Source organism: Prionailurus viverrinus, chromosome X, assembly GCF_022837055.1.
Source record: "Prionailurus viverrinus isolate Anna chromosome X, UM_Priviv_1.0, whole genome shotgun sequence".
NCBI classification, from domain to species: Eukaryota; Metazoa; Chordata; class Mammalia; order Carnivora; family Felidae; genus Prionailurus; species Prionailurus viverrinus.
The window spans coordinates 115,764,993-115,789,322 of record NC_062579.1 but is presented as its reverse complement, the minus strand read 5'-3'; the positions used below and the strand labels follow the sequence as shown (position 1 = coordinate 115,789,322).

Here is a 24,330-nt window from a genome sequence, read left to right as displayed (position 1 = left end):
TTTGTGGCCAAAAATTCAGTCTTTGGCTTTGCTCTCACTTCTCGTCCATCATCATCTCACTCTACTTCTGCATTTCATCCTTCACACCGCTCCATTTGCCCTGCAATTCAATCTCAGCCGTGTCTGTGACCTCTTGGGCTTTGTTGGAACATTGAAGGGACCCCCTTCTCCATTGGTCTTTTCTTTGCTTATGTCCATAGCTAGATTGAGGACAGAGAGGCCATCTTTCTGCAGAGAATTGGGTAGCCATCACATACCCTGGCTGCAGTCCCTTCTGGAATTCAGAGTCCTTGATCAGGCTCATGTGGTTGTTGGCCGAATCCATTTCTTTGTGGTTCTAGGGCCAAGTTTTCAGCTTCTTACTAGCTGTTGGCTGGAGGCCACCCTTAGGTCCTAAAGCCATCCAGAGTTCCCTGCCACGTGGCCCTCTCCAGGGACAGTTACAATATGGCTTTTCCACGACCAGTGGGAGAATGCCTCTAAGTGTGTGCTAACAAGATGGACTCATAGATACATCCTAATGTAGTCACACATGTGAAATGCTATCTCACCTTCACCATATTCTACTGGTTAGAAGCACAGGTTCTACCCACGCCCAAAGGGAGGGGATTATACAAGGGCACGACCTAGTGGGGGTCACCTTAGGGTGTGTCCACCGCAGCTGTCAGTGAATACTAATGAGGCTTTGCCTGACCACCCTATCAACAATAACATGCAAATCCACCTGGCCTTATATTTGTCCAGACCGTGTGTGCCCACTGGCATTCTTTGTTTATTTGGTTATTTAAGGTCTGCAAGCCCCACCAGGGCAGGCACTTTGAACTCCCGAGCCGCCAACAGTGCTTGGTATACGTATCTGCGATACTTAGTAAGTATCTGTCGAACAAATGCATAAACGGGGGGACCTTTCAGATGGAGGAAGGCAGCTTCTCAAAGAGCTGCATTGAAGGAGAATGTCATTGGGCTGGTCTGCAAGGAAGTGTGACTTTTATGGAGTGATGACGGAAGGGAAGGGCTTCCAGGTGGAAGGCATAACAGGAGCAAAGGCAAAGAGGCAGAAAACTGCTGGTTAAGGACAGGGGTTGCATCGCAAAACTTTGGACACACCTGGAAAGATTCCAGCATAGCTCCCCAACAAGGGAGTAACCCGCGGCTTGGCTGGTCTGCCAAGCGGGCGGGGCAGCTGGGCGGTGCTGGCGCTGCGCTCGAACCACGGCCCCGCCCCCTATGGCCGGGATCACGCGCAGGGGCCTCGCGCAGCACTAAGCCCCGCCCCCGAGGGGCGGGGCGGGATACGAGGTGCGCAGGCGCACTAGCACCCGGGCCGGCTCCAGGGCCTGTGGGGCCGGCCGCGGCCACTTCGCGCAGATCGCTCAGGTGACGCTGGGCTAGCGGCGGGCCCATCCGCCGCAGCCTGTCACCATCGGCCCGGAGTGGCCGCACCGGGACAGAAATGCCGCCGGCCGGCCAGTGTCTGCTTTGGCTTGGCCTGGTCCTGGCCTCCGTCTGCGCCTCCCTTGAGTCTGCGGCGCCCAGCAACTCGACCACAGGTGCAGCCTTGGCTCTCGCTCAGATTTCGGGTTCCATATCTCCTTTCCTGCCTACACCGGTCCTTAACTTCCTGTATCCGTCCCATCTGCTATTCTTTCTAACATCCAAACTTACTTTCCTCCCTCTCTCTGTCCCTCCCTCCATCCATCCTTCCCTCCCTCCCTAAATTCTTCTTTCCTTTCGTCTATCCTTCCCTCCCTCCCTCCCTTCCTCCCTTTCTCTCCCGACTTCGTCCAGGCTTGAGGCCATGCCCAGAGCCTAATCTTGCCACCCAGGACTGGGGCTGCTTCTGTGCACCCACTCCCACCCTCCCTGAGACACAACCCTCATCGCCCCCTCCCTGTCTTGGTTGGCTGGGCTGTCCAGGGTGCAGGGGCCAGCCTAGGACCATTCAGTACCCTAGCACCCCCCATGGATGGGGGTTCACTGTCAGTGCAGGTGATCTCACTGAAGCTTCTCTCTCCCATGCAGGTCCTCTGAATGTCCTTCTAATCATCGTGGATGACCTGCGCCCCTCCCTGGGCTGTTATGGGGACAAGGCCATAAGGTCCCCAAACATTGACCAACTGGCATCCCGCAGCCTCCTTTTCCAGAATGCCTTTGCCCAGGTACGTCTAGGGACCTCTAGGTGTGGATGTGTACCTTGTGCACTGAGGGTTGGGGGATGGGGTCCTCTCAGCTACGCTTAGGTGACACTGATGGTGCCAGGCATGTGTTTTTTAGAGCGAAGCATAGTCTGGAAAATGGCAAAAGAGAAAACCTGGTTGTGCACTGGCAAAGAAGTTTGTGCCTTCAAGCTTGGCAGAGGGTGACCATCCCCTAACATGCTCAGGATGGTCCTGCCCAGCTTGCTTGCCCAAAGAGGATTGTCTGGTGCTGAGAAGGAAGGGGCATTGCAGAATGCCGTTCTCTGGTCTGCTGACCAAACTTGGGCAAGCACCATGCAGCTTGCCTTGGTGGCATTCCTCCCTGAGCCCCCTCATGGGTCTGCCCTCCAGACCCTTTCCTGCTCTGTGTACCTGTAAGACTCCATCACACAAAAGGACACAATAATCTGCTGGTTTGAGGGATTGAGTCCTCCCCTGCCTCTTCCTGGGAAGACATTCCTGGCATCTGGGTGAGGCCCAGATCCCACTGGTTGGCTTTGAGATCTGCATGACTCAGCTGCCAAGCTGTTTACTGAGGACTCTTGAGGTTGCCTGGTTACCTTTTAGCATCCAGACTGTTTTCCTCTGAGGACATTTTCCTCTGCTTCTGCTCCCTTACAGCAAGCAGTGTGTGCTCCGAGCCGTGTATCCTTCCTCACTGGGAGGAGACCAGACACCACCCGCCTGTATGACTTCAATTCCTACTGGAGGATACATGCTGGAAACTTCTCTACCATCCCCCAGTACTTCAAGGAGAATGGCTACGTGACCATGTCGGTTGGAAAAGTCTTTCACCCTGGTACTGCCTGCCGTCCAAAGTCTGGGTTCTGTTCTGTTCTGTGCCTGAGGGCCAGAATCCCCTGCTGGGGCTGGGGCTATCTTTGCAGAGGGCTGTATGGGTTGGGTGGACCCCTCATTAGTCACCACTGTCTTTGTACAAACTCCTACTTCTCACCTTAGCTTCCTGTCCTCACCACACATGAAAAAGGGTAGTGGGACTTTCTTCTTTCAGAAACGAGTCATGATGCTGTTTGGTTCCTTCGACTTCTCACGCAGAAGGAAGGGCACTGGCTGGGGAGGTGCCAGTGCTGGGTGTGAGTCCGGCTCTGTGCCTGACCCTCTGAACCCCAGGATCCCTGTCAGTAAAGTGAGACCAGGGCAGCTATGCTGATTTGTCCAGTGAAGAGGCTGCGCTTTGGTGGGGCTGCTGCTCCCCGCCTGTAAGGTCAGAAGGGAGAATGTAAGCTGGTGCCCTTAGCCTAAAGAGTGCCAGGGGCCACCAGTGCTAACTTTCAAGACTGCCTGATAAACTGGCTCTCTTGAATGCCAAAAGGGGAATGCTGAAGCACAAACTTTAAAACGGTTTTTAAACGTACTGAAGCTAACACATGATTATTTGACGGAAAGTGGGGGGGGGGGGGTGGGGGGGAAGGAAAGCAGGAAGTAAAGGATATGAATTACTTGTAATTGCACCACACTGAGGAGGACTATATTTTGAGGTTCCCTTGTTGCAGACATATTATTTTTCTGATTTGAGATTTTTCCTGTACAGACAGCTTTATGTTGTGAATGTTTTAAACATAAACTCTTCCCCACATAGCTGCCCTTCGTGCAAAGTCACTGTTAACGACAGCGTGGTAGTCTCACGTGCAGATATGCTGTGCTTTCATCCAGGTTGATTTCAGGTTTTCTGTGTCACACGGAACCCTGGGTTGAACATCTCTGCCGGCAGGGTGAACTGATGGGCAGCAGCACCAGGGATCCGGGCTCCCGCGTTCCAGTCTCAGCTCTGCCACTTCTGAGCTGTGCAGTTAACCTTGGGCAAATTGTTCTTCCCCCTTGAGCCTCAGATTCCTTCCCTGGCAAATGAGTTGTAGCTGCCTTGATCACCTCCCAGGGTAGCGACCCAATCCAGGTAGTTCAGGAGCATGAAAGGGTGTTGAAAGCCCCCTTTATACGACAGTGGTGCTTATTGCTAGGGACTACGACTGATGTTTTCAGGAGCTTTCCCTTTGCTCACTGGTTACACGGGCAGGCTCAAGAGCCTTCTGGAGCCCAGCTGGCCGGTGCAGGTTGAGGATAACGTGTGGCTTGGCTGAGTCGGGCCTGGTTTTAGAAAGCAAGTGTGTCAGGAATGACGTTGTGTAGCCAAAGGCCCACCATCAGGGACTTCCTGCGCTTGGTGCTTACCTCATACTACCCCTTGCCTGAGCACAGCTGGAGGGGAGAGACGAGCCTGGGGAACAGAGGGACTAGAGCAGAGGGGAGGTTGTGCTTCAGGAAGGGAGGCTAGAGAAGGCCCGAGTGGCGTTGTTTGGCTTCATTCCTCCTGGTAATTAGATTGTGGAATCAGTCTGTAAGCACCACGTGTTAGCCAGAGAGCGAGAGCTTTGCCTGCGGTCCTTGTGGAAATCCATTTTTCAACTGGGTCTTTGTTCTTAAGACCTTGTTCCATGAGGCAAAGACCTGTTCAGGGAAGACAGCAGCCACCGTTGATTGATGGCCAGGCCCGTGCCAGTTCTTGTGCTGGCCACTCCTGTAATCCTCTCCTCAACAGCAAGCACAGTGGGTTTTTATCATCGTCATCATCTTCTGAGAAGGAAATTGAGGCTAATGGAAGTCAAGTGGCTTGCCCAAGGTTGCATGGGTGATAAGGAGCAGTGCTGACATTTGAACTCAGCCTCCTCTGGGTCCAGCGGCTTCCTCTGCTCCCTCCACTGTGCATTCTGTGTCGATGAGCCCTCCACCCACTGCCCCCTTTCCCTCCAGTCCTGCCTTGCCCAGTGCTCCCTGCTGGAGCCCTGGGTCACTGTGCTGGGGATGCTCTTTCTCCTGTGGTTCTGCCTACATTACCCTCCCTGTCCCCTCCTATCTCATCCCGCTGGGCAGCACTTTCTGTCGGGTCCCACACACGCCCCACTGCCCGCTGTCACTCGACCCATCGCGTCTGTGGCTTCCCTACTTACACAGCACTTCTACTGTCTAGACAGGGGGCTGTCCTTCCATGGTTTTGCTGTTATTTTGTCTTCCCAAATAGACGAAGGCTGCTGAGCTTAGGGGTGGGTTTCTGCTTCGTGAATGAGCACTGAACCAGGTGTCCTAGGGCATGGGTTTGAGTCCCAGCTCACTCCTCTATATCTGGTTGGCATCAGCTAAGGCACCGACCTTCCCTGAGCCTCCCCTTCCCCACCTGGCCCGTGGTGGTGCTGCTGCCTCTGCTCCTCCATTGTAGGACAGGGTAGAGGCTCCAGCGAGGGCTCTGTGGGTCTCTGTTGCTGCAGCTGGCTGGCTGACCTGAGGGGGCCTTCCTCAGGGCCTAGCATGAATAGCCAGGGTTTAAGGGACTACGGGGTCGGATGCTTACTACTCAAATAGAAACCTAGCGAGTTAGCTTTAAGGTACATTTTTTAAATGTTTATTTATCTTTGAGAGACCACAAGTGGGGGAGGGGCAGAGAGAGGGGGACAGAGGGTCTGAAGTGGGCTCTGCACTGACAGCAGAGAGCCCGATGCAGGGCTCGAACTCATGAACTGCGAGATCATGACTTGAGCCAAAGTCGGACGCTTGACTGACTCAGCCACCCAAGTGCCCCAGAAACCTAGTGAGTTGGCTTTAATGGGGACTTCTCATCATCTGCCTAAGCTCTTGATTTTATAGATGAGGAAACTGAAGTCCAAAGAAGGAAGATGATACTTCCCTCGTTCACAAAGTTTTAATTTGGAGTGGGGAGGGCATTGGAGGACCCTTCAGATTTTACTTAATGACTTTCTTTTTTCCCCTCTCAAGGAATATCTTCCAATTATAGTGATGATTCTCCATATAGCTGGTCATTTCCACCTTATCATCCCTCCTCTGAAAAGTATGAAAACACCAAGGTAAGGATGTGAAAGAGGTGGTATTCCGTAGAGGAACTGCTTTTTTTTCCTGTTTAGCAAATTAAGGTTAACTGCTGTATATGTCACATGTTCTTTCAGGTTGGTTATACAGTGAAGTCTGTGATCATGACGTGGCAGAGACAGATGTCGGGATCTTTAGCATTAGATCCGCTGGGAGAGGTGGCTTCGTTTTAGAAGCACATGGATATGGCTTGTTCTAGAACCTTATGCTCTAGTGTGTAAGGCTCATTTAATGGCTGCCGGGTGCTTACTCTGGGTAGGGAGAAGAGTGGCTTGTCCTCCAGGGGCCTTGGCCCAAGTTGGGAGAAAGGCATATGTACATATATATGTCTGTCTCTCTGTCTCAGGCCTAACGGATAGGATCAGGTGCTGAGACCTTTGACGGGGGTTTTGAAATTTTAGAGCCTTACAGAAAAAAAAGGAGTCTGCAGAGAACTTTAATCTTAGTGTAGAGGAACCTTCAATGTAGAAATGAAACTAAACACCACATTTAAAACATTCAGAAAAGCAGCTGGAGAACTGAGATAGGACATAACTCCTCTGAGGTTTTTTTTTTTTTTTTAAATTTTTTTTCAACATTTATTTATTTTTGGGACAGCGAGAGACAGAGCATGAACGGGGGAGGGGCAGAGAGAGAGGGAGACACAGAATCGGAAACAGGCTCCAGGCTCCGAGCCATCAGCCCAGAGCCTGACGCGGGGCTCGAACTCCCGGACCGCGAGATCGTGACCTGGCTGAAGTCGGACGCTTAACCGACTGTGCCACCCAGGCGCCCCTCCTCTGAGGTTTTTAAAGACCTCATATGGAGGGGGATGTGGATTTGGGGGAGGCGGTTGGTCAGGGGAGAGGAGTATTCTAAATTTTTGACAACCTTCCATTTCAGAATACACAGCAAGAGCTCAGGGCTCTGGCCTTTGGCCTGTGCCTTGAGTACTACCAGAGTGACACTGGGAAGACATGTCTCAATGCTTTCATCCCCTGAAGCCGTTTTGAGAGTTTTTGGTGACCTCACTTATAAATGCTGGCTTCTGTCCTCACTCCCCACATTCATCCTCAAAGCAGTGGGTCTGACTGTCCCAGACCCCCGTGAGTGCTGCAGCTCATGTGTAGCTATAGGGTGAGCAGGTGCTGGGCTGTCTTGCCTGGGGGCGATGTGGCCAAGATTGGCCTGTGTAAGAATGCTGCTTTTTGGGATGGGGCAGCAGCAGCTGGGTGTTTGTGAGGCCAAAATCATGGTCAGAACTGACCTTGGCCTTGTGGGCACTATGACCACTTTGGGCAATGAAGCAATAGGTTCCATTCTGTGCATGGCATCGTTGAAGATGTGGAAATTCCATGGATTGTGACCTTATCCAGTTGACTGGGACTTTGTCACTCATAAGTCTTAGTCTGTCTTTGAAATTGAAGACAGGGGTTTTTTTGTTGTTAAAAAAATGTTTTGAGATATAATCGATACACCATAAAAGTCACCCTTTTAGTGTGTGCAATTCAGTGATTTTTAGTATGCTCAGGGTTGTGCAACCATCAACAAATCCATTTAAGAGCATTTCCATTACTCCGGAAAGTATGTGGGTACCCGTTACCATTCATTCCCCATTTTCTCTGAACCCTCAGCCTATGGCAACAACTGATCTACTTTCTTTCTCTATGGATTTGCCTATTCTGGACATTTTGTGTAAATGGAATCATACAGTATATGGCGTTTTGTGTTTGGCTTCATTCATAGTGTTCCTGAGGCTCATCCATGTTGTAGCATGTATCAGAACTTCATTACCTTTTTTTTTTTAAAGATTTTATTTTTAAGTCCTCTCCACCCAGTATGGAGCTTGAACCCACAAACTCGAGATCGAGAGTTGCATGCCTACTGACTGAGCCATCTAAGCTCCCCATAGCTTCATTACTTTTTATAGCCAAATGGTATTCCATTGTACGGAGGAGATAACACGTTTTATTTATCCGTTCATCAGCTGATGGACACTTGGGTTTCCACTCTTTGGCTACTATCAGTAATACTGCTATTCACGTACAGGTGTTCGTGTGGCTTAACTTTTCATTTCTCTTAGGTGGAACTGCCAGGTCAAGTATCTGTGTGGACGTAGGTTTTAATTTTTTCCCGGTATCCACCTAGGTGTAGAATTGCTGGGTTACACACTAACTCTATGTTTCACTGTTTGAGGAACCCCCTGAGTGTTTTCCACAGTGACTGTAGCATTTCACATCCCCAGCAGCATGTATGAGGGCTCTAGTTTCTGCCCATCCTTGCCAGCACTTGTTAATGTCCAGTTTAAAAAATTCTAGCCATCCTAGTATTATTGTCTGTCCAGTTTTAAAAATTCTAGCCATTGTAGTGGGTGGGAAGTGGTATCTCATTTTGGGTTTCACTTGTGTTTCCATGACGACTAATGACATGAAGCATCTTTACATGTGCTTTTTGGCCACTTATCTGTCTTGTCTGGAGAAATCTCTGTTCAAGTACCTTGTCCATTTTTTAATTCGCTTATTTTTTTTTTTTATTGAGCTGGAGACAAATTTGTTTTGGTCATTCGTTTACATGGGCTTCCTTTAATTAATTAAGGCCTGGAGACAGAAGATGAACAGCAAGAAGCTAAGTGCTGGTGGATTTCTGGCCCAGGCCAGAAAAGACGAAACGTTTCTCTGTTTTAGTTCTAGTTCGTGTGTGCCCGACCACTTTGAATGATGAAGATTTACAGGCTAGTGATATGAATGTTAAATCCTCTGTGTGTGCAGACTTCATGACTCCTGTTTCTTGCATTTCAAGAGCTGACAGCGTTACATGTTTTGTTTTCAAAGACATGCAGGGGGCCGGACGGACAGCTCCATGCCAACCTGCTTTGCCCTGTGGATGTGGCGGATGTGCCGGAGGGCACCTTGCCTGACAAACAGAGCACCGAGCAAGCTATACGGTTGTTGGAAAAGATGAAAACATCAGCCAGTCCTTTCTTCCTGGCTGTTGGGTATCATAAGCCGCACATCCCCTTCAGATACCCCAAGGTGAAGATCTGGCTGAGGGTTGATCCAGCACAGCTGTGACAGCTCTGTCCTTTCTCAAAGGAGAGATTAGTGTAGTGAGGGCGGCCACATCCTGCCAGCCCTGTCGCTGGGGTGCCTGATGGCACTATTGTACTCAGTGGTGTGGAGATGGGATGCAGAGGTCAAGGCTAAGAAGTAGACTTGGGGTATGTAAGAATCTTGTTGGAAATGCTTGGTTTTCTGCCTCCCCCACTGGAGGGTTTTAGTTTTTTTCTCTTGGACTCCGTGAGCATGTGCTGGGTTGGATGGTAAGATCACCAGAGATAAGGGAGTCAGAGCCGGCTGCCAAGACCCTCGGTAAGGGATGGTCCTTGGGGGCACGGTTCCAAGGAACGTGAAGCCGTGTTCAGTAGTTGGCACTCCCCCTGAGCCTGGTGGGTCAGATCCCTTCAACACAGGGCACTGCTTGCATGTCCGTCATTCAGAGCATGTAGTCTCTGCTGTTTAAAAATCCTTTTCAGTTTTTCCCTGTCGTGTCTTCCCCAGGCCTAAGCAGCCCATTCTTTTGACTTTGTAAAGAATGCCCCTCACTAGTGATGGATGTAGAGAGCAAAAGACATGTTCTTTGATGCTCTGACTGGCGCAGGGGATCTGGCCCTCCCAGCCGGGGTTAACCTGGCAGGCCTGGCTGCTCTCCTTAGAAAGGTCTGCTTGCGAGGCTGGGCTTTGGCTGGCCTCTGGGAAGCTGGAGTTGGCACCGCTCCCAGAGCGATGAGTGGCTTTCTGTGCCCAAACTGTTGACGCAAACTCCCGCTCTCCTGCCTGGAGTCTGCAGTTTGGGTATGTGAGGGCAGAGGGTGCCCGGGGGAGTGACCCCAGGAAGCAGCCCGGGTGCTGAGGCTTTAACGAGCTTCCGTGCCGGCAGCATTTCACACATGTTGGCACACCGCTCTCTGCTGGGAGGATTAAGCACATCCTGTGTGACCTCACTGGGAGAGGATTCTGGAAACTTGTGCCTGGTCTCCCTTGGGCATTGCCCACGTGGCTTTGCTGATTGTGTCTGCTGCCCTTGCACTGTCATCAGGCACAACCACGGGCGTGCCTGAGCACGTTCTGTGAGCAACTCCCAGGGTGTTGCCAAACCGGAGGGAGGTTTTGGGAACTGGAAACACCCTTCCACACCTTTTCCACTTGGAGGGGAGGTGGGAAGTGGGGATGGGAATAGGAGGGTATTGATATATAGGAGAAAAGAGAGCCGTTGCTGCTTGGTTCATAGAAAACGAGTGACGATATCATTACCATTGGCATCTTGTGAGTGTGACCTCAAGTCTGACTTTGTAGTGTCAGTGAGCTGCCATGTAAGTGCATCACAGGCTTAAAAAGGCAGTATAAATATCTGTAGAGTCCCAGCCTTGTGCCTCTGCCAGAAAAGAATGACAACCTGGTGTCTTTGTGTGCTTTTCCCCCAAGGAATTTCAGAAGCTGTATCCCTTGGAGAACATCACCCTGGCTCCCGATCCCCAGGTGCCTGCTGGCCTCCCTCCTGTGGCCTACAACCCTTGGATGGACATCAGGCAGCGGGAGGACGTCCAAGCCTTGAACCTCAGTGTGCCCTATGGCCCAATTCCTGTGGATTTTCAGGTACCAAGGACATATTTGAGGGAATTATTGGGCACTTCTGGTGTGATGTCATTGGTGACACCACTTTTCTCCATAGACACCACTCTACCCATCATGTCTTCCTAAGAATCTTCTCTGTGCTAGGTGTCTTGTGAGGTGCTGAGGGTGGGGTGGTCTGGAGGAATTTCGGATGTAGGGGGTGCTGAGTGGATGTAGTCTCCCAATCAGTGTCTCCACTTCCAAAGAAGGAGGCATCTGGAGATTTGGTGATTCACAGGACGTAGGCACCGGGGTAGGGAGGAGGCCTGGACGACCATCACTAACTCATGGGGGTGCTGTTCAATCCAGGTGACAGCTCATCAGCTATGGGACGGCGGGCAGCTCCTGTGTAGCCCAGAATGTTTGTTTTGCTGGCACTGGCAGGTCCTCTCTGTGGGGAAGCCTGCACAGGTACCCATCACTCTCAGGCGGTGGTGTGGTGGGCAGGGCCTTGACACAGAGGGAGCTGGGGCACTGACGTGGCTGTCCCGCTGCGACATCTGATGTCTCTTTGCCATCGCGTGGGGGTGGAACAGCCAGAGTTAGAATCCTCATGCTGACTCATCAGTCACCCTCCCCCTGGAGTACAGAAACCGTGCTGGCCAATGCTCTTTCTGGACTATTCCACACGCAGCTCTGCCCTTCTGTTACTATGTGAATACACCAATAGGCAATCTACCATGGAAGGTAGATGGCAGTGTTTTTAAAGGCTGCTTCCTGGACCGCCTGCATCAGAATCCCCACAGGGGCTTCTTATAAGCACAGAGTCCTGGCGTCACTCAGACTTAGGGAGTTGGGAGCTTGAAGTGGGTCCTGAGAACTTGCATTTGCAAAAGCACACCTGGCGATTCTGATGCACTCAGAGGTTTGGAAATACTGCTACAGGGCACAGTTCCAAACACCACAAAAGGGTGAGGGATGTGCGCCCCTCGTATCTGTTGGACTCCTGAGGTTCGGAGGGCAGTGGTGAGAGTTTGGAGAGGAGTAGATTCACCACTTGGCCCCATTCCTAACTTCCCAATGCCGGGGTTCTGAGAGCAAGGCTGCGCGAATTGCAGCTCTGAGGCCACACCTGGATGTTAGTGACGGCCACTTAAAATGTTCTTGAAATGGGACTGTGTTCCAGGAAGGGTGCCCAGTGTTTTATGTTGCTATCTCGCTTGGTCTGCATGGGAAGCTAGTGAGGTACCTGCTGTTGCTGTTGTCCAGGCTTCTCAATGGTCTGGGTTCGAATTCCCATTCTGCCCCATACCAGCTGCACAACCCATGGCAAGTCGTTTTACGTCTCTGAGCCTCAGCTTCCTTCTCTGTAAAATGGAAACGAGGTGGAGAAAGGTTTTCAGCAGGGAGCACAGAGCACATATGAAAGCGTCTAAGTGCGAGCTGCGTGTGAGGGCTCCTTCAGGTGCTCTCCTCCCCTCCCCACACTCCTCCTCACGGGTGGTGCAGCCGCCCAGAGGACCTCCCTGGTGTGCTTGTGTGCTCCTGCCTTTGCATACTCACCTTGAACTTGGGCCCTGCTCACTGTCCTCTTGCAGCTTTGGGTGTCTGTGCCCAGGCCGCATCTCACTCCACTCTTGAATGTCTCAATTCTGCCCTCTCTAGCCTCTGGCCCTCTTCCTCAGCTCCACATGAGCCAGTGACCTCAGGGGCCACACTCGGGGTTTGCCACCTCCCGGGTCCACTCCTGCTCGGTCATCACCCCGACTGACCGCAGTCTCTTCTTCTCACAGCTCCCTTGCTCCATGTCTCCGTTCTCCACATGCCTCATGGGGATTGTGAGTGTGGCCCTCTCCTCTCCCCCTGGGTCCTGTCCCCTCTGGAGTCTCCTCCTGGGCAGGTCGCTTACTGTTCTTGCCAGCTCCTCAGTACACTTGTGCTCCGATCCTTGCCTCGCCTGCAGTGCTCCGATCACACAATGGTCCCACCACCCACTCTGCTCTGAAACCCAAGTCCTGAGGCTGCTGGAGTGAACCCGGGCCGCCATGAGGTGGAGACACGCTCATGGGCCCAGCCTCCAGCCCCAGCAGCCCATCCATGGGGGCTCTCTGCTCAGCACTCCTTTGACCTGTGCGGCCGCTCAGAACCCGTGCCACTCTCCTCCTGCCCCTTCTACCCCTCTGCCCCATCTCTCGGCAGATGATGCCACTTGGGATTTCAGAAATGGAGGCTGGTGGACAGCCCCGGGGAGGGGACACCCAGGATGTGTGTGGGTACTGACCTGGGCCATGTCCCCCTGGCCAGCTGTGTGTCTCCAGGCAAGTTAATCCACCTCTCCGAGCCCTGGAATCTTCCCGTGTCATATGGGAATGTTAATGCTCACCGTAAAGGGTGGCTCCGAGGATCGGGTGGCACCCGGCAAATATTTGGTAAACAGCGCTGTTGGTAATGCCCCTTAACGGTCGCCAGAATCGTGCATGCTCGTGTGCTGGGCTGTGGCCATCTCCCTCATCTCGGAAGAAGAACAGCAGGGACCACCCCCACCCCACCCCCTCGTCCCATCGCCATGAGCTCCTCCTTCCTCAGAATGGAACCTTGTTTGGAATCAGGGTCATTGCAGATGTCATTAGTTAAAATGAGGTCATACTGGAGGGGCACCTGGGTGGCTTAGTTGGTTAAGCATCTGATTTTGGCCCAGGTGATGATTTTGTGGTTTCGTGAGTTCAAGCCCCATGTCAGGCTCTACGATACAGCACAGAGCCTGCTTGGGATTCTCTCTCTCCCTCTCCCTCTCCCTCTCTCTGTCTCTCTGCACTTCCCCCGCTTGTGTGCATTTTCTCTCTCTTCTCTCTCTCTCAAAAATAAACATTTTTTAAAAAAAAAGATGAGGTCATACTGGAATCGTATGACCTGTGTTCTTGTACACAGGAAGAAGGCCATGTGAGGAGGGAGGCAGAGATTGGGGTGATGTGGCCACAAGCCCATGGGCACCAAGGATGCCGGGCACCCGCATAAACTGGAAGAGCAGCCCCCTCCCTCAGAGCTGGCAGAGAGAACCTGGCTCTGCCGACACCTGGATCTCGGACTCTGGCCACCGGAACTGGGAGACAGAACATTTCTATTGTTCTAAGCCCCCCAGTTTCTGGTCCTTTGGGAGTGAATAGAGCTTTGGTGGGGTCTTTGGTGCCACCCTCAGTGGGAGTTTGGAGTGCCTGGGGGATGAGTTTCAGTGTACGGGGCCATTTCCTGGGACCCGTAAGATTATGTGAAGGAGACAGAAGGGGATAGTAAGTGGCACATCCATCTGCTGTGATCTGTGCCCTAAAGTGAAATCTGATTCACTTAGAAAATAATCTTCCTTTTGGATCTGCTGTGGACCCAGATTTTGCCGGGACCATGTGGGCAAGGGGCTATGGATGGTGGGGAAACACACGTTATGTTTTGGCTGAGAGAGTTAAGGGCGTCAGTGGCGGAATGCTCAGGTGACACTCTTCTGTGCGCCACTGCAATTCCAATTGCACTCACTCTCTTTTTTTTAATGTGCAGCGGAAAATTCGCCAGAGCTACTTTGCCTCTGTTTCGTATTTGGATACACAGGTTGGCTACCTTTTGAGTGCTTTGGATGATCTCCAGCTGACCAATAGCACAATCATTGCATTTGCCTCAGATCATGGTAAGCATTTTCAAATACCTTGGTGAGTCACGCAAAACATAGGAACTTTTCTGTGAAATGTGCTTTTCTAGATCGCCTTAAACATAGGCGTGTTCTCTTTTGAGAATCAGCAGTGCCCCAAGTCTGGGGTCTCAGGGTGCTTTTATGATTGTCCTATTAGTCCTGGGACCTCTCTCCGTGGGGGCGGGGCCTCTTTTGGGTACAAGGAGCATCTTGGATGCTTGGGAGGGGACCTGATAGCAACCTTTTTTTTTTTATTGATGAACTCAGCAGGAACCCTCCATTTGTGTCGGGAGCCCTTTTAACCCATGCTGCTCATCTAGACTGTTGGAGGATTTCAGTTTTTCTTAGGAGGATCCAGAAGAATCCTGGCAGGGCCCCACAAGGCCCTCAGACCTGACTGCACCCCTCTACTCCCAGCCCCGATGTTCTCTCTGCCAAGAGCCTGGCGCTCGCAGTGCTTTCTCTCTTTTAATTAAGGCAGTTTCCTACTTTTCCAAAAATGGAAACAGTTTATTTAAAACTTTTTTTCTTAATTTGAAATTTTTATCAAGCTCAAGAATAGAGGCTAAACAACACCCCCCAGTCCCCATCACCCTGCTCCCACATGCCCGAGGCTAACTGGTGCTGACAGATCTGGGATCCGTTTGGCAGCCTTTGGTTGTACATATACATGTGGCGGTGGAGTGTGTGTGTGTGTGTGTGTGTGTGTGTGTGTGTGTGTGATATAGTCATGGAACAAGGCAGAATCGATTGTGCTTATAAACTGTTTTGTTCCCTAGTTTGCTTTTTCCACCTAATGTCACAGACAGTTCTCCATGTGATTTCTCACAGGCCTGCCTTAAGCCTTGTAAAGTCCCACATCATTTTGTCTTCTGTGGAGGCATCCTAAGTTTTCGCTGTTTCCTGATGGTTTGCCATCCCCTCTGGCCCCTCTTTCCCGTGCCCAGTTCCTCTTCCAGTGCTCACACAGTCTGGTGCACCCATGAAGGCCAGGCCCACATGGAAGCTCTCTTTGCTCTGAGGCAGCTGCACTGATGACAGATGGCCCTCCTGAGACTTCCCACCTCCCAACCACAAAAGCCTTCTCCAATCCATACATGGCAGCTTGATGTGGCTTTGGTTATTTTGTAACACGAACTACTCAATGTGCAATCTCTTTCATCTTTTTTATGTCAAAACGGGTGCTCCGATGCAGACATTAGAAATTTCCAGCCTAGGGTATTCAAGCTGTCTTTTGCAAGGGATGGATGTTTTAAGTCAGGGTTAAGTGGTTTTTTTTTTTTTTTTTTTTTTTTTTTTATCAAGGTTAAGGATCTCAAATCAAGTTATATTTGTTTGGTCTGTGGTATATTTTAAAAATTGAATAAGCTATCCTTGTCTTTTTAAAATGTGAGTGATAGTGCCACAGTGTCACAGCTCATTGTTCGGCGGCATGCCATCAGGTGCAGACCTGAGCCTGCGGGACTTGTATCAAGAGAGGCCAGCCCAGGGCTGGGCAGCGGCAGCGCTGGCTGTTGGAGCCCCCGTCCAGGCAAGGGGAGCCCCTCTCAGCAGGGGCGGCACGTCTGTGCGGGGCCATGGGTCCCTCAGCACCCAGCCTGGGTGCAATTGCTAGTTGTTTGCTAAAAGAAGATAGTTTCATTTGAGAATTTAGTATTTTTTTTTCCTTTTAGAGTTTCCTCATTCAGGACAAAGGTCTAACTTCAAATAAAGCAATACTTAGATTTAGGGGAAGTCCCCTTTTTGTGGTCATTATAGAGGAATTTCTTCTGATGAGTGTTTGTTTCCTCTGGTTTTTACAACAGGAAATGAAACGGTATCTAAAGTGGGCAATGAATAATATCATTATTCGTTTTCTGTCGTTCTGTGCTTTTTATGACCCAGGGTGGGCTCTAGGTGAACATGGAGAATGGGCCAAATACAGCAATTTTGACGTCGCTACCCGCGTGCCCCTGATGTTCTATGTTCCCGGGAAGACGGCTCCGCTTCCAGAGGCAGGAGAGGAGCTTTTCCCTTACATCGACCCTTTCGATTCTGTGTTGGAATTGATGGAGCCAGGTATAAAATACACCGGAGTGATGTTGCTTGATAGTAAGCTTTCTTTAGTTTACATGTAAATCACCTTACCAGTTCAGAGCCCAGGGCTTACCTGGTCCGTCTTCCTGCCCAGTGTTGGCATTCCTGAGTACCTCCGGGTCAGGGAGGGGTGGCAGGGCCAGAGCCACCAAGTACGGCCCTCGTCCACGAGGAGCATGGAAGATGGGGAGTGAGGAAGGAGTAGGTGGCACCCCCAGGATGAGGAGGACTATCGTGGTGGTGACAATAGTGCGCTCCACGCAGGGGTGACAGACTCCACCAGGGCTGGGGCTGTCCCCCTACAGATGAGCATAACTCTTGCCTGCACACTTCTACGGGGACTCGGCCCTTTGTGAGGAAGACATTTGCCGTTTTGGCAGCTTACCGGTCTAGTGAGCCGCTGGATCTATCAAGTAGGCCAGGTGACCTGCTTCTGCACTCCGCAACAATGAGCAAGTTTACTTTGACTTCCACGTGCCAGTCCATCCCAGCCTTGAAAATGACACCAATACCTCTCTTCTCTAGGCTGGGATCCCCAGGCCTGCAGCCGTTCTTTCAGGCCCACAGTTATTGTGGCTTCTGTCTTCCAGAAACTCCAGTTTAAGAAAAAGATTTCCAGAAATGTCCCTTGAACAAGATACCCCTTGCTACAGCATGGGGCAATCTGTGCAGGTTCTTTGTGAATTACTTCCTAAGTTGATCTGCTCAGTGCAGAGACGAGTCATGTACTTCAGATGACATTTGCTTTTTTAGGGGTATGTTTTCCATGAACTCTCAGAAGCCAGGTTGTTCCCTTTCTGGACTTCTTTCTTTATTTAATCTATCTAAATCCATTTAACATCTAAATCTTGCCCTTTATATTGATTTCTATTAAAAATTTTTTTCCTTGGTTCTGGCCTATCATCCTGGCCTTTCTGGATCTTTCTCAGTTTGCTTTAAACAGCCCAATTTTATTTTCTCTACACGTGATTTTCGTGTGCTGCATGCTTTGCCTTCTTTCAAGTCATTGATAAGGTTAAACCTTTTCAAGGCATGATTATAGCCCTTTGTTTCCTTGGAGAAATCTGGCTGGTTGAGAATGTTTTGTGTGTTTTTTTTGAAACTTTTTTGGGGAGGTGTTCAGCAAGTTGTAAATTCACATAACTGCACTGTTCCCAGTTTATGCCCCAATTTTATCTCCAGCCTCTGTCTCTTCCCTGAACTTTGGGACTTGGGTTTCCAACAGCTTGTCCCACTTGGCCAGCCTGACGTGCCCAAGCTGGGCTTCTGGCCTTTCACTGTAAGACCCTCTTGGCCCTCTTTTCCCTCTCAGGGAATGGCTGTGCTGACTCAGGCCAAAAAATCGTGGAGTCCTCCTGACCCCTGCCTCTCTTCTGTCCTCCATATGTAATACATAGTCCTTGTCAGCAAGCCTGTTGCTATCCATTCAGTCTGTCTGTACTGCTTCTCACTGAGTCATGCTGCCACCCTGGGCCACACCGCCACCATCTCCTGCTGGATTCCTGCAGTGGCTTGCTGAAGTCTCCCTGGTTGTGCTCGTGGTCCCCTGGAGTTCCTCCTCCTCGCAGTGGCTGAAGTGATCCTGTTAAAACCCGAGTCAGGTGGTGTCACAGCTCTGCTCTGGAGCCTCCCACATACCTCACTGAGTGGAAGTCCTTATAGCAGCTGACAAGTCCTGATGGGATCTGGGCCCCCATTTCTCCCTGACCTCACCTTTTTACAGGCATCTGGGGTACCTGTCTTGGGCAGCAGCCCACAGTCTGGATTTGTGTCATTGCTTACTCATGACTAGATTCAGGGTAAACATTTTTGACACACACACTGGACATGAGGTTGTGTGCTTCCTTGGTGTCACAGTGGGGGCACTCGGTGGTGGCATGTGCCAATGTTAGTGATGCCAGATTTGGTCCTGATTAAGGTGGCCATGTCGGCCAGTCTTGCCATTTTGTAAAAGTATCTTTCTTTAAGCTTCTTTTCTTTTTATTTAACTTACAAATTAAATATGTTGAAATAAAATTGGGCAGTATAAAACGAATTCTTAAAGATCCAGAAAGGCCAGAATGATGGTCCAAAGCCCAGACCGGTTTTAATAGGAATCAACAGAAAGTACAGGATTGAGACTTTAAAGGTGGATCCACCACAATGAGATGCCATTTCCTATCCATTATCAAAATCAACAGAAAACTCCAGCACTGGGATGGTGTGGAGAAACTGGAACCCTCACACTGCTGGTGGGGATGTAAAATGGTGCAGCCACTGTGGAAAATGGTTTAACCATTCTTCAAAAAGTTAAAGGTAGAGTTAGCGCGTGACTGGGCAATTCCACTCCTAGGTATATAGCCCACAGAATTAAAAACAGGTATTCAAACAAAAACTTGTATCTGAATGTTCATAAGTATTATTCATAATCGCCAGAAGGCTCAAGCACCCCAAGTATCCACTGCCGGATGAATAGATAGGCAAAATGTCGTCTCCCCACATAGCGGAATGTTACTCAGCCTTCAAGAAGGCAGGACATTCTGACACCTGCTACAACATGGATGAGCCTTGAGGACATGATGCTCAGTGAAGTAAGCAGTCCTAAAAGGGCAAATACTATGTGATGCCACTTACACGAGGTCTCTAGAGGAGCCAATGTCATAGAGACAGAAAGTAGGACAGTGGGTGCCAGGGGCTGGGGAGCAGGGGAGATGCGGAAGGTAGTGTTTAATGAGGAGAGACTCTGGTTCAGGAAGATGGAAACAGTTCTGGGCATGCATGGTGGTGATGGCTGCGGAACAGGGTGAATGTTTGTGATGCTGCTGAAGTAGACGCTACAACATGGGTCAGGTGGTAAGTTTGATGTTGTTCGTGTTCTCCCACAATCTAAAGGAGATGTGCTGACATCCAGGAAGGAGTCATCTGCAGGGTGACACTGTTGAGATTCTGAATATCCTGTCCCACAACAGATTTTTACCTGGTGGCTTGGGCTTCCGTGGGTGATCCTTGCCTGAATCAGTTATTACACTGATGGCTCCAAAATTCACATCATTTTTAAAAGTGCCAGCTGGTTGCGGGCACCTTCATTTTGCGTCCTCTAACTGGGTGAGGTGCCGAGTTGGCGTTGTTCCTAAACTCTTGGGCCAAAAATACATGTAAAAAAACAAAAGACAACGCGTGGTGCCCAGATGGGCTCCTGTCCTCATCCTGTTGGCTGTGCAGGCTTCCGTAAAGTAGTCCATTCAGCAGGATCGCTTCCTGTTTCAGGCCGGCGAGTCATGGACCTGGTGGAACTTCTTTCTCTCTCTCCTACGCTCGCGGGACTTGCTGGCCTGCACGTCCCACCTCGCTGTCCTGTTCCCTCGTTTCATGTGCAGCTGTGCCGAGAAGGCCAGAACCTTGGGAAGCATTTTCAACTCCAGGACCTGGGAGAGGACCCGCACCTTCGTGGTAATCCCCGTGAGTCTATTGCCTATAGCCAGTACCCCCGGCCCGCAGACTATCCTCAGTGGAATTCTGACAAGCCGAGCTTAAAAGATATAAAGGTCATGGGCTATTCCATACGCACGATAGACTATAGGTACACTGTGTGGGTTGGCTTTGATCCCCATGAATTTCTGGCTAATTTTTCTGACATCCATGCAGGGGAACTGTATTTTGTTGATTCCGACCCTCTGCAGGACCACAACATGTATAATGACTCCCAGGGCAGAGACCTTCTCCAGTCATTGATGCCTTGAGTCTTGCCAAGCACTGAGGAGGGCGTACGTAATGTGCTCCCTTCCAGCTGGGGAGAGGAGGAGTTAGAGCTGGTTATTTGGCGATTACCCACAATATTGGAAGCAACCCGGGGGTAGGCAATCAAAGTGTGCATCAACAGTTTGGCCTAAGAATATGTAATAGCCCAGCCCTTTGATTCTTTATTGAGTCTTCATTTCTACTTGGTGATCAGACTGAACCATTCTTTCCCATTTTGAACAATCATAGCTTATTTATCGAATGGATAAGTGTAAAGCGAGCAAATGAAAATTGTCATTCTTTTAGCCATCAAGACCATAATAACCTAACGTAACGCTATAGTCAAGAAATACTGGAATTATTTGCGGAATTTAGTGCATTTCAAAAAGTAACTGTATGTCACATGCTGTTTAACACTAAGTTCCTGGTTGTTTTGTTTATAATTTAATAATTTATTTAGCCCAATATATTCAAAATATTATGTCAGTATTTCAGGTTTCTTTTTAAAATGTTAAATAATAATGCCAGATGCATTTAAGTCTTATCTTCAATTTTTGTTCTTAAGATTGCAAATTTTCAAAATCCAAAGATAAAATAGGCATGAAGTGATTAATGTGGAATCTAGGCATGAAGTGATTAGTGTGGAATCTCTATATCAAATGGTACGTAATGCTCAGTAAACCAGAGGCATGAAATGTATGGGAAATTCAGTTAAAAATGTTCAAGGGGCGCCTGGGTGGCGCAGTCGGTTAAGCGTCCGACTTCAGCCAGGTCACGATTCCGCGGTCCGTGGGTTCGGCCCCGCGTCGGGCTCTGGGCTGATGGCTCAGAGCCTGGAGCCTGTTTCCGATTCTGTGTCTCCCTGTCTCTCTGCCCCTCCCCCGTTCATGCTCTGTCTCTCTCTGTCCCAAAAATAAATAAACGTTGAAAAAAAATTAAAAAAAAAAAAAAAAAAAAAAAAAAAAAAATGTTCAAAAAAAATGTTCAGAGATGTCTGGCCCAAGTAATAATTTGTTAGCAAGTAATATGACCCTTGACCTCAGAGATCACCTCTTGAAAGGCACTGTTATGTGTTACATTATACCTGTATCCATGAATTGAGTCACTCAAAACTGTTAAGTGTTTTCCTTCTTCAGGAATAGTTGGTTGCAGATATCCACTTATCCAGGAGGCCAGAAATATTTGACTTTTAATTGCTGATTAAAGACAACACTAATTTTATTAAATTCTAAATTATTTTGAGAATTGTTAAAACTTCATTAGTATAATATTAGGTGATTTCTAATCCCCTGGAATGTAGTTCCGTGTTCCCCAAACATGAAAGTAACCAGAAGGCAGGTGGTAGTAATAAGCTTAGCCTATTAAAGAGGGTGGGATCGTCACAACTCCTGTTAATAACAGTGGAAGCTGATCAGTTATCAGTAGTCATCAGAGGAGTCAACCACATTCTAAATCAATATCATGTGTAGTCCTGTATCAAAGTGAGTCATTTCTAGTAATTGTGTCTTTTAAGTGCATCAGTGCTTAATGGTAAATGCTTGTGAAACAAACTTCAGCAAATTAGGTTAAGTTACTTCTGTGTATTAAATTGTAACAAAAAAGGCAAGATATCATGTTAAGAGATTACTTCAAATCAGTAGTTTCAGATGGTTTTTTGTTTTTGTTGTTTTTTTTACTAATTAGCCTACAGTAGAGGTGCATATGGTAACACAATGCTCTTCTAATTGATTGTGACTTAGTGTCCCGGCAACAACGGTTTCTAGTTGAAGAGTGAAGGGCCCTATTCATCTCTCCTGATCCTGAGGCTCATCTTTCTTCTGGATGCCTACGCTTTACTTGTCGGTGGGTTCCCTGGGCCTTTTATTTCTCCTTCTTTGTCCTTTTTACCGCTCTCATCACTTCCATGAAGATTTTTACAATCCAGTCTGCAAATTCCTCGTGACATATGTTCAATGTGTTTAGCTTTATCTCCTCCTCCACAGTTACAATGATAAGTTTGAACACAGGCCTTTATCTCACATCCGTGTGCTGTGCCTGTTGGCTGCAGTATGTACACTTCCTCATTTTTTCTCGCTCTATTTCTTGAGGCACAGCTTTAGTGTCAAAAATCGCCACGTTCTGCTTTCGCTGAAGTTGTTAGCTGAACTGCGCCAGAAAAGAGTGAAGTGGCAGATACATTGGGTGTGCAGCTGCTGTTTTGGCCCGTAATTCGCCAGGGTGACCAAAGCCATATCCGGAGCCGGGTCCACGTGGGGCGCTTTTGTGTGTGGATCCGCCTCTACCGGAAGTGCTTCTGTCTCGTCTCTCCTACTTGAGCACGCAGCGTCAGAGTGCTCCTTAGCTTTTAGTTTTTCTTGGCCTTCCCTTTACAGATCTCTCCCTTTAGAAGTTAAGGCTGCGTTTCACATTTGATGGGATGCACATACTCTTACAGGTTGTGGGGGAGCTTTCTATTTTTGACACTGAACCCAATTTAGAGCCACTGTTTGTTTCCTTTTGCACGTCTCTGGCACACGTTGGGATGACTAGCCGCTTTCTGGGTTTCTGATGTCCAAGCTGACCACGTTCCTTATCTTGACTCGGCCTAGAGTAAGCATATCTTTGTGGCTCCACGTGACCTTTCTCTGATCTCACTGAGCTCGACGTGTTTTATTAATGGTTCCACAGTCACTTTATTTGTAGAAAGCCCCATATCACCTGAGCAGGGGTTCTTTGATACAATTCAGTTGAAACCAGACTAGTGACCCAAGAAAGGTTGAGTGGACCTGTCTCCATGGCTCACGAACACGAGGGTACGCCAGAACCACCCAAAGCCTTGCTAAAATCCAGCGTGCCAGACCCTGCCTGCCGAGGTTCTGATTCATTGCATCTGGGGTGGGGCCTGAGAATGTGCATTTCTTACAAATTACACTGCTCCCCCGAAGGCCACACTTTGAGAATCACTGCCCCTAGTTGTGTGCTGTCCAGTGGCAACTAGGCACATGCGACTGTTTACATTAATTAAAATGAAATAAACATTTCAGAAGCAGAATCGAAGTTGCACTTGCCTATTTCAAGTGCTCATCAGCCCTGTATGATTAGTGGGCACCATATTGGATAGCACAGATCTAGAACCTTTCCATCGTGGCAGAAAGTGGAACAGAGCTGCCCAAGACTAACTGCGTGAGCTGGGTCCACCTAGCTGTTGGCAAGTCCCTCCTGTGAGCCGATTCTGCACCCTAGGTTTGCCTGCAAAGACTTGTCTGGAGGCGAGCCAGGGACGTCAGGTTGAAGCGTGGCGCCGGGAGCGCCCTCTGGCGATCGGCTCTTTCCTCCCCCACCGCTAGTGCCATCACCATCTCCCCAGCCCTTCTCACCTCCTTCCGAGTAGCTTACCTCCCCCTCCTCTTTCCTCCCTTGCCCCTGAAGAATCCACGTGTCTTCCTGAACTCCCTCTTTGATCCTGCCCTTTGAGAACACCGTCAGTGCCTACTACTGGGTCTCCTCAGACCTTCGTTGAGCAGTCAGAGTCTTCCCTGACTCCACAAAGCCCCTTTCCTCGGCTGACCAGTTTTCATACTGGTCCCTGACTCTCCCTGGCCAATCCCTACCTCCTTGCCCACCCCTAGGTTGTCCTACCCCCCCGTCCATTCATGACCATTCTTCACAGCCACTCACCTGCTCCTATCTCCAAGAAGCTGAGGCTTTGTGACTCTAGAGTGTGTCATGGCATGAAATGAACAGGAACATCACTAAAGAATCTTATGGCTGCTTTGGAAAAAGGTATCTTTTTCTGAACGCAAAATTAATGTGTTAATTACAGAAAAATTGGAAAACAAATACAGTAAAAGGTAAGAATATGCATCAGTATTTTGCCCCAAGATGGTCACTGAATATCGTGTCTTCTCTGGGGTATGAATGTTTTACATTGCTGTGATCATGCTCTGTGTTTTATCGTGCAGTTTTATATTATTTTTTTCACTAAGTATTATGTGTGGTTACTGCAAATTTCTGCAGATACTTTATGATGGTGGTAATATACTTTGTTGTGTACTTTTACCATAATTTACTTAACCTTCTTTCAAATTATTGAAAATTTAGCTTATTTCCTGATTTCCAGTATTGTAAATAATGCTGTGATGAACAACTTTGTGAATAAAATGTTTTTATGTACATCAAATGACTCCCTTAGGCTGGT

The 24,330-nt window shown here is 49.2% G+C and overlaps 1 protein-coding gene across 5 annotated transcripts in view; it reads left to right on the top strand.

Moving 5' to 3' along the window:
- Positions 1 to 1,319: 1,319 nt before the first annotated feature.
- Positions 1,320 to 24,330, top strand: part of IDS (iduronate 2-sulfatase) — a 54,082-nt gene continuing 31,071 nt past the window's right edge. The window contains exons 1-10 of one of the 5 annotated variants that reach the window (XM_047843419.1): positions 1,320 to 1,550; positions 2,023 to 2,159; positions 2,820 to 2,997; positions 5,985 to 6,073; positions 8,906 to 9,106; positions 10,556 to 10,726; positions 14,231 to 14,357; positions 16,245 to 16,418; positions 19,683 to 19,865; positions 21,893 to 24,312. In XM_047843419.1, the coding sequence (XP_047699375.1) occupies positions 1,454 to 1,550; positions 2,023 to 2,159; positions 2,820 to 2,997; positions 5,985 to 6,073; positions 8,906 to 9,106; positions 10,556 to 10,726; positions 14,231 to 14,357; positions 16,245 to 16,418; positions 19,683 to 19,865; positions 21,893 to 21,927 (1,392 nt within the window). In that variant the 5' untranslated portion in view covers positions 1,320 to 1,453 and the 3' untranslated portion in view covers positions 21,928 to 24,312. Of the gene's footprint in view, positions 1,551 to 2,022; positions 2,160 to 2,819; positions 2,998 to 5,984; positions 6,074 to 8,905; positions 9,107 to 10,555; positions 10,727 to 14,230; positions 14,358 to 16,244; positions 16,419 to 19,682; positions 20,820 to 21,892; positions 24,313 to 24,330 lie in introns of those variants that run through there. The other 4 variants (XM_047843418.1, XM_047843417.1, XM_047843415.1 and 1 more) reach the window with 4 other exon arrangements.